Raw genomic sequence first — 12,350 nt, 5'->3', positions numbered from 1 at the left:
CTGTTGGAGAAGTTTTTGGATTCAATCACACCATTTTTGAGGTGTTTCCCCCCCCTTTATCTCTCAGGGAAAAAAGTAAGAAAGACAAATGCTTACTTGTTTTTTATTTATATAAGAAAGATTAAGTAGAACTGGGTTCAGAGAATCTTTTTTGTATTAGATGATAAAATGTCACAACATAGAGAAGAGTGTTGGTTTCACAGTAATGAAATATGAGGACAGCAGTTTATGTTTAAAATTTTTCTAATATATGATCCAAAACAAATGGATAGTCACTGTATATTCTGAAATAAATGAGAATATCAGTACAGGCATATAAAATCGTACGCTCAAGCTCCAAATGACTAAGTTGGCAGCATTAGCAAATTCTAAGAAGGGACAATTGAGAGGCTATAATGGGCTTAGTACTGCTATTTAAAGTAATGAAGCATTTTCTCTGCTTTCTGGATTCATTTCACCAAATGATTTCCTCAGCAGGTCAGATATAGATTTGCAACAAAGTGGAAAAATTTTTCCAGGAATAAAACAACTGATCCCGAAGGAGCAGCTGATTTAATGTTTCTGAGTAAATCTTGTTTTGACATACCTAGATTCCTCAAAATGCTGTCACTGGTGTCTCCAACCTCTTCTTCACCTTGCAGAGCCTTACGCCTCATGTTTACTGAACAATTAAGAGGGAGTCACTGTACTAGCTCTAAGACCTTGAGCACTGTCCAGAACTTCCTGTCTTAGTTTCTTAAGGCTCTGAGATAGGGTGACAACAGCAATGTCTCGTGGAGTTGTCAAGGAAGATTAAATGAGCAAAATGCTTTAAAAATACCTAGGTACAAGAAAAAAAAATACCTAGGTACAAGAGAGTCCTCAAACCTCAGCTATTATCACAAGGGAGCTCTGGTGGCTTAGTGGTAAGGAGTAGCCCTGCCAACCTAAAGGCATGTAGCTCAAATCTATCAGATGCTCCAAGTGAGAAAGACAGGAAAAATACTCTACTGTGGGATTTACTGCCTCTGAAAACCTACTCGAGGGTCAGTTATGTTCAGTAGTAATTATTACATAACAGTCTCCCCCTAGTATGAATAATGGGCACCTAGTTAATATTTTTCTTGCTTTAACCTGGAAAAATCTATTGTTTTGTATGAAGTCTCAAAACGAAGTAAGCATGTTTTGAGATTCTTTATGGTTTGACCGTGGAAAGGGAACTATGTGAAGCATGTGTCTACTACTGTACATACTTTTCAAAGCGATTTATATTTATTTGGATCTCCTAATAATGCTACAAAAATAAGTATAACACCAATTATTAGCAATTAATTTTTCAAATTTATCAATTTTTATAACCCTATAAAAATGTAACAAAGAAGTCCAGAATCATGTAATTTTGTTGTTGTTATAACGATTATACTACCAAATAGCAGAGTGGCCCAAATAGTGAGTTCATGGCTCTTAAGTCAGTCTTTCAACTCTGCAAAGGCAGGTATCCTTAAATCCGTCTAGAGTAACTGAGATAATGAATGTCATTAATTAATTAATTTTAATGAAAAGCTACACTATACCTGGATTGAGTTTTTGTTTTGCTTTTTAAAACTCCATGTCATTTTTTCTTTTTTGGTCCAGGATCATTCAGAATACCATGTGCTATTTAGTTGTCATGTCTCCTTAGCATCCTCTTGGTTGTGGGTTTCTTAGCCTTTGTTTCTGATACTTTTACAGTTTTGAAGAGTGCTGGTTCGCTATTTTGTAGGTTGTCCCTTGGACAGGGTTTGTTTGACATTGTCCCTCTTGATTATGAGCTTCTGGAGGAAGCTCTGGTGGTCTAGTCGGTAGGGAGTTGGGCTGGTAACTCAAAGGTCGTGCCTTTCTGGCAGTTCAAAGCCATCAGTGGCTCCTCAAGTGAAAGAGGGGCAATTCTCCCCCAGGAGAAATTCAATGGAGAGTCAACCACAAGTAATTTCTGATTCAATGCCAACGAGTCCAAGTTTTTTCATGGGTTTTGGAAAACCACTGAGGTCAAGTGCCATTTTCATTACATCATATGAAGGATACATACTATCAATATGACTTGTGATTGGTGCAATTAACCTGGATCACGTGGCTGAGCTAGGGTTATCTGGTCTCTATTAGGTCTCCATCATGAAGTTATTTTCCTCCTCCCTTTCCCATACCATCTTCTTAGGAAGGAGTCAACAGGTGCAGTCCATATTTACAGGTTGGGAGTTAAGTTCCAATTTTCTATGTGCTGATGTTGAGTGTACTGTTGTTGGTGCTATCAGGTCTGCCCCAACTCAGAAGGACCCATATCCAACAGAACAAGATCTTGCCCAATCCTGATTAGCTTCACAATCTCCACTACGCTTAAGCCCACTGTTAGAGCCATTATCACAATCAATTCATCTCTCTTGCTGACCCTCTATTTTTCCAATTATGATATCCTTTCCCAGGGACTGGCCCTTCCTGAAAACATGTCTAAAGCATGTCTCACCATTCACGCCTCCAAGGAGTATCTATGCAAGTCTGCTTGTTTTCTGTCCAGGAGATGGCTCTTCTTCTCTCCAGTTATTTATTCTATCATTTTTTTTTTTTTTATTTTCAGCATGATCTTTATATTTTGGGTTATAATTCAATACTACTTTATTGCACACATTATTCCATCTTGGCCCTTGGGACCTTTCAGTTGATCTTCTAGCCCTGACATAAGTCCAATCTCCAATCATTGTGACTTTTTTCTGAGCATTTCCTTACTCTGTGTTTCAGCTCATCTTACATCTTTCCTATTCCATCCTAGAAACTAGACATGACATATGTTCCCATACTAGTTATTTTCTAGCTCTGTCATTACTAATAATGACACTTCACTCTGGTTTTAGGAGAAGAAGTCAGTTCTGGAAAAGAGTAACTCCCTAAATTCCTTCCCTCTGACCCCCCCAAAGAACAGATAAATCTAAGCTGAAAACAACAGGCAAAAAATTTTCACCACAAAGTAAGTCAGACTAACCATCAGATACACTGTATTGAAAACCAAGTCTACATGATCACTGCAGAAGATCCTTAGAACAAGAGAGTCATCTGCCGGGGGTCATCAGGGAGAATACTGATAGAATCTTCGGCTTTGCCACATAACAGACACAGCATGGTATACTCCTAGAACGAGATAAAGTGAGCAATTACCTTGAGGAAGAGGTAGAGCAGTGATTTATAGCTTGTTCATTTTGAAAAACTGGCTTTCTGAAAATAGCCATGAACATTTTTTCTGTACATAGATCAATTTCTTTAACATTAATCATAATGTTTTAGGTTTATTCCATTTCACAGAGACTTTTGTTTCTATAAATTGAATATATATCTAATGCTCTATTTACCAGGAATATATGAATGCCACCTCTGAAATACACAGCTATATTTTGGACTTAAAAAACATATGTAATGGGCTTACAGCTGCTATTTGGAGTAAGGAAGGAATTTGAATGTTGGTCCCTAAGGACAAATTCCTGATCTTAAAGCTATTACTTTTTAGGATATTTAATTCTAACATACAAGAGAAATTATTTAAAAAACAAATGGGTAGGGAAATTTCCAAGCCCAAAAAGCTATTCTTGTCCACTGTGGGAAACAAACAATTCTGTGAAATCCAGTATGTCATACCTCCATTTAGATTTGTAAACAGCTGGTTGTTTGCAATTTGATCCATTTAAGGAATATTGTATTTCTTGGATTTCACAAACATCTATAGACTAGTGATAGAAGGAATTCTCATTTAGGTCCAAATCCTTAGAGCAAGGTCCTGTCTTTCTATATCGAATGCAATCATAAACTATAACTATGGGGACATACCATTGGTTTAAAAGTGGGTTGAGTTCTTAAAACCGAGTGGTCAGAAGCTGTGCTGTAACGGCAAAGGCAGGCAGTTTGAATCCACCAGCTGCTCCATGGGAGGAGGGGCAAACCTCCCCCATGTCATTTACTGCTTTGCAAAACCCACTGGAGGGTCAGTTGTAAGTCAGTTCTGACTCGACAGCACATAACAAAAACAAACATGGGTTATCTTCTTTAGGAAAACAAAAATCTATGTGAATTCTAATAGTCTACCAGTCAATACCTGATATTTACATTGGTGTCTGGAAATTCAACAGTGAAGGTGTTTCTTTGGTCTCAAAGTCACTGGAGATGCCACAGTGGTAAACAATGACAACAGTACAAAGACTCAGGGCCAGGAAACTTTCCATTTCCACTAGTGAATGCATCAGAGGAGCTTAGGCAAGACAGTGAAAAGACTGCTTCTTAAAGGGCATACTTAATTTTCAAGTCTATTCTATACAGGGTAAAGCTCAGAGAACAAATTTAAGCCTTATGGATTAAAAAGAAATAAAAACCGCCTTTCTAAGATCTTTTACTGCTTTTAAGTATGTCTACTGTCTCCACTCATCAGATATTAACTAATAGGATAAAAATGAAGAAAATGTAAAGGAGTCAGGAAGGAAAATGTGTAAAGCTAGAAAGAAACAGCTGATTTGAACCAATCTATCAAGTGACAAACTTCTACTGAGAACCTGCGTGCTCTCTGCAATGTGGAGGTGCAGTCACAGATGTCAGATAGGTCTCTTTATGAAATTTACAATCTAATTTGGGGGGAAAACAATGAAATCCCTAACATGATATAATCAGGAAAAATATTAATTCAGTGAAGCCAATTACACCTGAAAGCTTTCATTTATAGACGGGTTAAAATTCAAATTCATTTTAAGTCAATTAATTAAAATTCAAAATTAGCAATTATGCATAGCAGTCAGGTTTCCAGACAAATCCCCAAGTCCTTTAAATTCCTAACATGCAAGTACTATTGAATCTGATCATGTATAGTAGTTTCTGTACGAAAATATGCCTATAATTCTAACTTGAGATCCCAAGAACAGATCTCCCTATGCTGCTAGTAACATGGTGAAATCAAAATACCCTTCTCCAAAACTTGCCAAATAGGAATAATTAAAAGGATTTCACCACCACACCTATCACTCATGGAGACCCTCAAGGTTCTAGCTGGCCAAGGACAGAGGATGGAGATTTACAGGGAAATTTCAAATGAAGAACTCCTAAGGTAGAATGAGTGAATTCCCCTTTGGAGAACACTAGGTACTTGATTTTCTTCTGAGGGCCCTAGCTGTCCTCTAGCACTATCTGCCGATTCCACTGGAAGGACTCTCCTTCCCTGTCTCTTAAAGGAACATAGCTGAGTCTCATAGTCCTTTTTTCAGGGCTACCTCTAGTTATTTATTATGTGTTTTCCACTTAAACTCTGTACTGCATCTATTCTTTTGTCTTCCCATTAGAAAATCGTATCTTGTTTGAAACTGGCACTATGGCAGTTTTAAAAACAGAATACTTATATAATCCTGAAATATTTATAAAGGTAGTGATATATTTGGAGTTTGCTTCAAAAGAATCCTGTGGGAATGGTTAGGCATAAACAAACAAGACTGGTCATGAATTCATAATTAATGAAGCCAGGTTATGGCAGTAGTTGATACACTTTGGTACTTTTTTTTTTTTAAAGTAAGTAGCATACAGAAAAGCCATTTTATGCACAAATAAGATTATCTGAGCAGGATGAACATTTTCTTAAATCAAAATTTCCCCCACATAAAATCAGGGACTCAGCATAAATGTTGCTTTCCTAACTACCCCCTGTAGGGGGGATGTATGTGGGAGCAGACTTACTCAGTGTTGCAGATGGGAGCCACAAGCTACACGGGTGAAATATACAGCAATTTTATAGTGTGAGATGATTCCCAGGAACCTGCAAGGACTTGGCTGTGTTTGTCTGCCATGGCATTGGGCTACCGGAGACCCCTCCAGTAGAGAGTCTAGTTCTCCAAATGTGCTTTCTTAAAACATGCTAATCATTTTGTTTCTATGATTGAGCAAAAGCAGTATACAATCTCTTACTGGGCTGAAGCATTGCTTCTTATCTACTGATTTAATAACTAAAGACAAACAGGCTGACCAAAAACAAAACAAAACAAAATCACCCAGATATTTTATGCCACAAAGCTGGAATAGAAGGATTCTACAATCATCACCTGAAATAACCTTAAATTCTGCTTCTCCTATGCCCTTTTCCTCACCAGAAATCATCTCTCACCTTCTCCCCAAGGAAGAAACAAAACCAGTTGCACCTTAAATCATGAATATTTTTTCCTCAGGGGCTTTAAATAGTTTCTTATGCAACATGTCTTATAGCACAAATTCTAATAAATGTTGCCGTAATTTTATTTGGATATTTAAAAAAAAAGCTTGAATTATCCCCCCACCCCCCAAAATTAGAACTACTACCAGGATAGAGAGGGACTGGAGAAAAGCAGAAATGAGGGAAGTCAGGCATGGTGACAGAGAGAAGAGTTCCATGTTCATCAGGTTGAGGTGGTAGCTCCAGGTTGCAATAAGCTAGGACTTGAAATGGTTAAAAGAGTTGAGAAAAGGGAAAAAGCAACATGGCTGGACTATCAAAATCAGCAAACAATGAGCAGATGGAACTTAAGTACAGCTTGAAAGAGGTGATCATTTAGTTTGTGTGAAGGTTTAGAAAGTCAAGACAAGGAGAAAGTACGAAGTGGCAAAAAGTGAGCGTATGGTATCTGGAGTAAAAGGGAAATGAAGGTGCACTTGGCTCACAACACTGTAGAAAAATTAACTCAATGGTAGTGTAGCAACAACAACTTAGGAACTGCTGCCGCAATGAAGACTTGAGTGGGTACGGGTCTATACATGAGTTGTGGCTAAGGAACTAAAAATCAGCAAGAAATAGATAACAAGGAAGAAACGAAGACAGACAAGGTGTCAGAGTTAGAGGAGGAGAGGTGAAAAATATCTACCACGTTTCAGCTGAGACTCAGAATGCATGTCTTCTCTCAACATCACTGAGTCAGAAAAGATCCACAGCTGATCCTCTCCTGGGTCTCCAAGGCTGTAAATCACAGGGAGGACTAAATCGCCAGAGAGGTGTCATCTTTTGGTTAACAGGGAAACTCTCTACAGACTATGCCACCAGAACTCACAGAGGATAAATACGTCACAGAGAATTACAGCCTAGCCAAGTTGATATATATTTCTGGGGGACATAATTCAATCCATGAGTGGTTACTAGGCTAGGTGCATAGAGAGACCAAGGAAATAAAGACTCATATAGAGCAGCAAAAGGAATCAAGGTAGCTGAGTGAAATGACATGATATTAGTTTCTTCTTAACAAATAAAGAAAACTGTATTTTTTGTGTAAAATGGAAAACAATCTCCTGGTGAAAAATTAAAACACTAGAAAGTGAGGGGATAATATGAAAATTATATTTGTGAGGAAATAAAGTATCTAAGTATGGTGCATTTAAGGAAAGTGGTGGAGAGAAAAGGGAACTCAAGTGGCAAGGGCCATAGGGAATTGCACTGCTAATCCGAAGACCGTACATCTCAGCTGGTTCAAATCTACTAGCAGCTCTGAAGGACAAAGATGAGCAATCTCTTCCTGTGAGATTTACAACCCTGGAAAGTGCCGCAGTCAGCTATGAATCAGTTCAAACTTAAAGACAATAAGGATAAGCAGAGAGAAAGGGAAGCTGTGCCAGTGTAGTTAGAAACTTGGAATGAGGAACTTGGATACTATATTGTAGCTAAAGGTGATTCAGGCCATGGTCTTTCAATCACCTGGCATGCATCTGAGTGGTGGACAAGGAAGAAGGATGACAGAAGAACCAATGCCTTTGAGTTGTGGTTTTGGAAAAAGCACTGAAAAAAGTGCAGACAGAATGTTCTTTGGAGGCAAGGATGGCATCACTTCGTCTCTATATATAGTTTGGGCATGTTGCTAGAAGAGAGGCTATTCCTTGGAAAAGGACATCTTTGGAAAGGTGGAGGTCAGCAAAAGAGAAGATGCTCAACGAGACGGACTTCCAGTGTCAGTAGCAATTGGCTCAAATGTGTCAGAGATGGTAAGAATGGCACAGGATAGGGCAGGGTTCAGACCTGCTGTTCACATGGTCACTAGGAGTTGTACTTGACTCAAAAGCACCTAACAACAACAAAGGTAAAAAATGGAAAGGCCACAGAGTAACCTGGAAATATTTTAAGAAAAAGAAACTGATGACAGAGTCTAGAAACTTAGGGATGCTAGAAGTGACAAGACTACACATAAGGGTCCAGAAAATTTTACACTTTGCTCGGCTCAACAATTAACACTCTTGTTACCAGAGCCAGGAAATTAAAAGACAAACTGCACTGGGAAAGTGTGCTCTTAGGGACCTCTCAAGAGTACTAAAGAGCAATGATGTCAGTCTGGAGAATAAGGCGTGCCGAATCCAGGCCATAGTCTTTGCAATTACTTGCTATGCATCAGAAAGCTGGACAATGACTAGGAATGACAGAAGGAGAATTGATGTCTTTGAGCTGTGGTACTGGAGAAGAGTATTGATTATACCATGGACTGCTAGGAGAAACAAACAGGTTTGTCCTAGAGATGGTGAAACCAGGCTGCTTCTTGGAGACAAGGATTCTGAAGCTTCATCTGACATACTTTGGACATGCTACAAGGAGGGACTATTCCTTGGAAAGGGCCATAATGCTTGGAAAGGTGGAGGGACAGTGTTTAAGAGAGGAAGATCCTGGACGAGATGGATAGATTCAGTCACTGGGGTGGTGGGGGTACGTGTGTCAGAGACAATAAAGTAGGCACAGGACAGAACAGGATTTAGAGCTGTTGTACCCAGGGTTACTATGAGTTGCAAGCAACCTGATGGCACATTACAACAAGTGCCTACATAGCCCTAGTGGCCTATGTGTTGAGTCGTGCTACTAACCTAAAGAATGACAGTTCAAAACCACCAGATGCTACTGGTGAAAGAAAGATGGGCATTCTCCTCCTCGAAATAATGACATCTTCAGAAACCCAATCGAAGGTCACCACGAGTCCGAATCGGCTCTACCGCAGTGGGGTTTTAGGTTATGACAGTGACTGAATGTTATTCTACTTTCCTCCTCCAATCCTAGAGTAATTTCTGGGGCAGCCGTGAAAATAGTTATGTTCAGTTATGGTCTCATGGCAGCAATTTACTGTAGCTCAGTTAGGGCATAAAAAAAGCACTCCAATATCCAGTCAGCGACTCTAAAGAGCTCACAGGAGCTTTAGGAGCTTCTGGAAAATAGCTATAAGCACTCCTTCCCTGACATGAAATGAGAAAGTTGCTCTTTAAAGCCCTGAGCTGCTCCCTCCTGTTTTGGTGACCACTAAATCACTGAGATCTTGTTTTGTTCTAAGCTTGGTTGTTTTGAGGGTTTTTTTTAAATAAGGTCTACCTTTTGGATGCTAAGGACATATGTTGTTTGTTGTTGATTGCCATCAAGTTGAGCATGACTCATAGTGACCCCATGAACAAAAGGCCTGAAGCTTCTCTATAAGTATCGTCATTTATCAAAGTTCATAGTTTCCAGAGGCATATTGTTTAGAAAGTGGATGCCACTCCTGCTTCCAAAAGGAGATATGGTCATATGAACATATGGTCAGGCATTATCTAGAAGACTGATCACACACCTTATAGCAGCTTCCCACAGGTGACTAGGTGCTTCCTTCCATGAAGAACTAAGACTGTTTATACCATTTATAAGATTCTGTGAAGGATGATTATCATTATGATTATTTTCAAGCCACGTTTGAAGGGCTCATAGACTCTTCTTGCCTGTTAAAGCTCTAGCCTGATATTTCCACCATGTTGAAGGCTGCCAACCCCTTAGGTGAGCAGTTCAAATGCACAAGGCATTCCATGGAATCAAGTCGGGGAGTCTCTTCTCATAAAGATTCCCAGCCTGGGAATCCTAGAGGATTGCTAGGAGGCGGAACTGACTCAACAGAAGTGGGTACAGTTGAACATGTGGTTCAATAAACTCAACTAACACTTGAAAACAGAGGCAATAAAAGCTATGTGCAGATTCACTCTTCTCCTTCTGTCTAGCTTTCTTCCCTGATCAACACACCTGTGCATCTTCAAAGATCTGGACTATGAATGTTCAAAGTATGCCAGCCTTCCATAGAACTTTTCATACATGTTTCATAATTACATAAGGACTAATCCTTTAAATAAATCCCTTATTCTCTATCTGAAGATCCTTGCTCCAACCTCAATACATCAATCTTGTCATTTTTAATTAACAAATAACATTAAGATGTTTTACCTCAACAGAGATTCCAGAGTTGCTCAATTCTACATGCCCACCAGTGAAAAAACAATGATAACCTCCTTATCACAATTTCTACATCCAGCCAGTATGCTGTTAGTGAATAGGGAAATATTAATGCTAATGATTTCCCAATCATTTAATGGGACACACAAAAAAGAGGCATGGCAGTAACCTCACGAGAAGTCACAATGTGCTGTTCATTACCAACAGAAATGACAAGACAGATATCACCTGTAAAAGGCTATTTAATTTGAGTCTTACTAAGACAGAGTTTATGATATATTAGTTTTTTTCTCAATTTACACAGGTAGATCTCTTTTAATATTTGTTAATTTCATATCTGAAAACTACACATAGGTTTTCAAGGTTACTTTTAGTACCACAATAATGAATTGCCACGTTTGTAACATTTACCTGAAATTCATCCATGATACTGAATGTATACTCGTGCCTGGCAACAACATGATGACAATTCTTACACAGATCTGCCAAAGCAAAGACAGACTTACATAATTAAGTCTTATAAGATTCCTTCAAACAGTACAATTTCTATTCTCATAAAAAAATCTTAACTCTATTTGTCATTATTTAGCACAGCAGAAAAGCCATTGTAGTCTCTACCTTGATAAGAAATGCAGAACCTGTCACATAGCAACATTACATAATTAAAGATCTGAACATAGAGTGCATATAATACCAAGGTGATATAATAAATATAATAAACATAACATATATAATAAAATTCACTGTACACATTAAACCTAATTATAGCAAGACTATAATAAAAACAATATAATATTTATGATTTATTGAGTGTTTATAGTTTACCACGTTGTTGTTGTTGTTGTTATTATGTGCCGTCGAGTCATTTGTGACTCACAGCGACCACCACATACTGCACTAAAAACTTTGTATCTTTTAATTCACTTAGTCTTCACAAAACCCCAGTGAGGTAGAAACTATTTTTACCATCCCTTTAGAGATAAGGGAACAAAAGGCACACTATAGTCCATTAACTAGAGAAGTGCTGGAGCCAGAATCGAAACCCAGGCAGTCTGGCTGTACAGCCTTGCTCTTTATCATTAAGCCCTACTGTCTGGAAAATATGCTAAAAGAAAGAAAAGACTTTTCTAATGAGAACAGTTTTCAGCTGCTGGCTTCTATTCTTAAACTTTGATATCTTTCATGTTCTTGTTTCAAAACACTGTATTATTTGTTCCTCATATATTCAGACAGTACCTTAGGACAAAGAGACAAAAGAGCGAGTGACAAGTCTTCAGACTTGCCTTAATAAGTGAGCCCAGAAAATTCTTAGTAACAGTCTTGGAAATGACTTTATTACACACAGAATTCTAGTTTATTAGGTTTTCACTGAGACTAACTTGCAGTATTAAGAAAGTAGTATTAATGTAATTTTGCCTGATTAGGCAAAACCAAGAGAGAACATAGTGACAATGAGATAGGTGACCAAAAAAAGCTTAAAAGTAGAAACTTAGGTTACACATAAAAGCTTATGTTTCATGTGTATGTTTGTTTTGTTGCTGTGTGTTAGCAAGACAGTTCTGACTCACAGAGACCCTATATATATATGAAACAGCAGGGCTGCCTTACAGGCTTTTCCAGGTTGTAATCTTTGCCAGAGGAGAAGCCTTGATGGTGTGATGGTAAAGAGCTTGGCTGCTAATTCAATGGTCTATTATAAATCCAATCCTGCTCCTCAGTGGGAAGATGTGGTCTGTTTCCTTAAAGTCTTGGAAACCCTGTAGTGTCACTGTGAATTAGATGGACTCAACAGCAATAGGTTTGATTTCTTCCTTTAGTGGTTGTTGTATTTTTACTCTTTAAAGTAGATAGATTATCAGGTCTTTTCTCTCCTGAAGATGGTAGATTTAAACTACTAACTTTATGATTAATATTAACAGTCAACTGCTTAACTATTACACTACCAGAACTTCATCATATCTAAACCTCAGAATGTGATTTTATATATATTTACATGTAAATACATATAAATAAGTATATTTATAGATATCTGGAAAATAGCTATAAGCACTCCTTCCCTGACATGAAATGAGAAAGTTGCTCTTTAAAGCCCTGAGCTGCTCCCTCCTGTTTTGGTGACCACTAAATCACTGAGATCTTG

The 12,350-nt window shown here is 38.2% G+C and overlaps 1 protein-coding gene across 1 annotated transcript in view; it reads right to left on the bottom strand.

The window, feature by feature from the left end:
• Positions 1-3,045: 3,045 nt before the first annotated feature.
• CHURC1 (churchill domain containing 1) overlaps positions 3,046-12,350 on the bottom strand; it is a 26,220-nt gene continuing 16,915 nt past the window's right edge. The window contains 2 exon segments of the mRNA XM_006903610.1: positions 3,046-3,138; positions 10,622-10,692. Coding sequence (XP_006903672.1) covers positions 3,046-3,138; positions 10,622-10,692 — 164 coding nt within the window.

The sequence above is a fragment of the Elephantulus edwardii genome, unplaced genomic scaffold (genome assembly GCF_000299155.1).
Source record: "Elephantulus edwardii isolate Elephantulus edwardi_28Jun2011 unplaced genomic scaffold, EleEdw1.0 scaffold00104, whole genome shotgun sequence".
In the NCBI taxonomy this organism is placed as follows: domain Eukaryota; kingdom Metazoa; phylum Chordata; class Mammalia; order Macroscelidea; family Macroscelididae; genus Elephantulus; species Elephantulus edwardii.
This window is presented reverse-complemented; position numbering and strand designations above follow the sequence as displayed.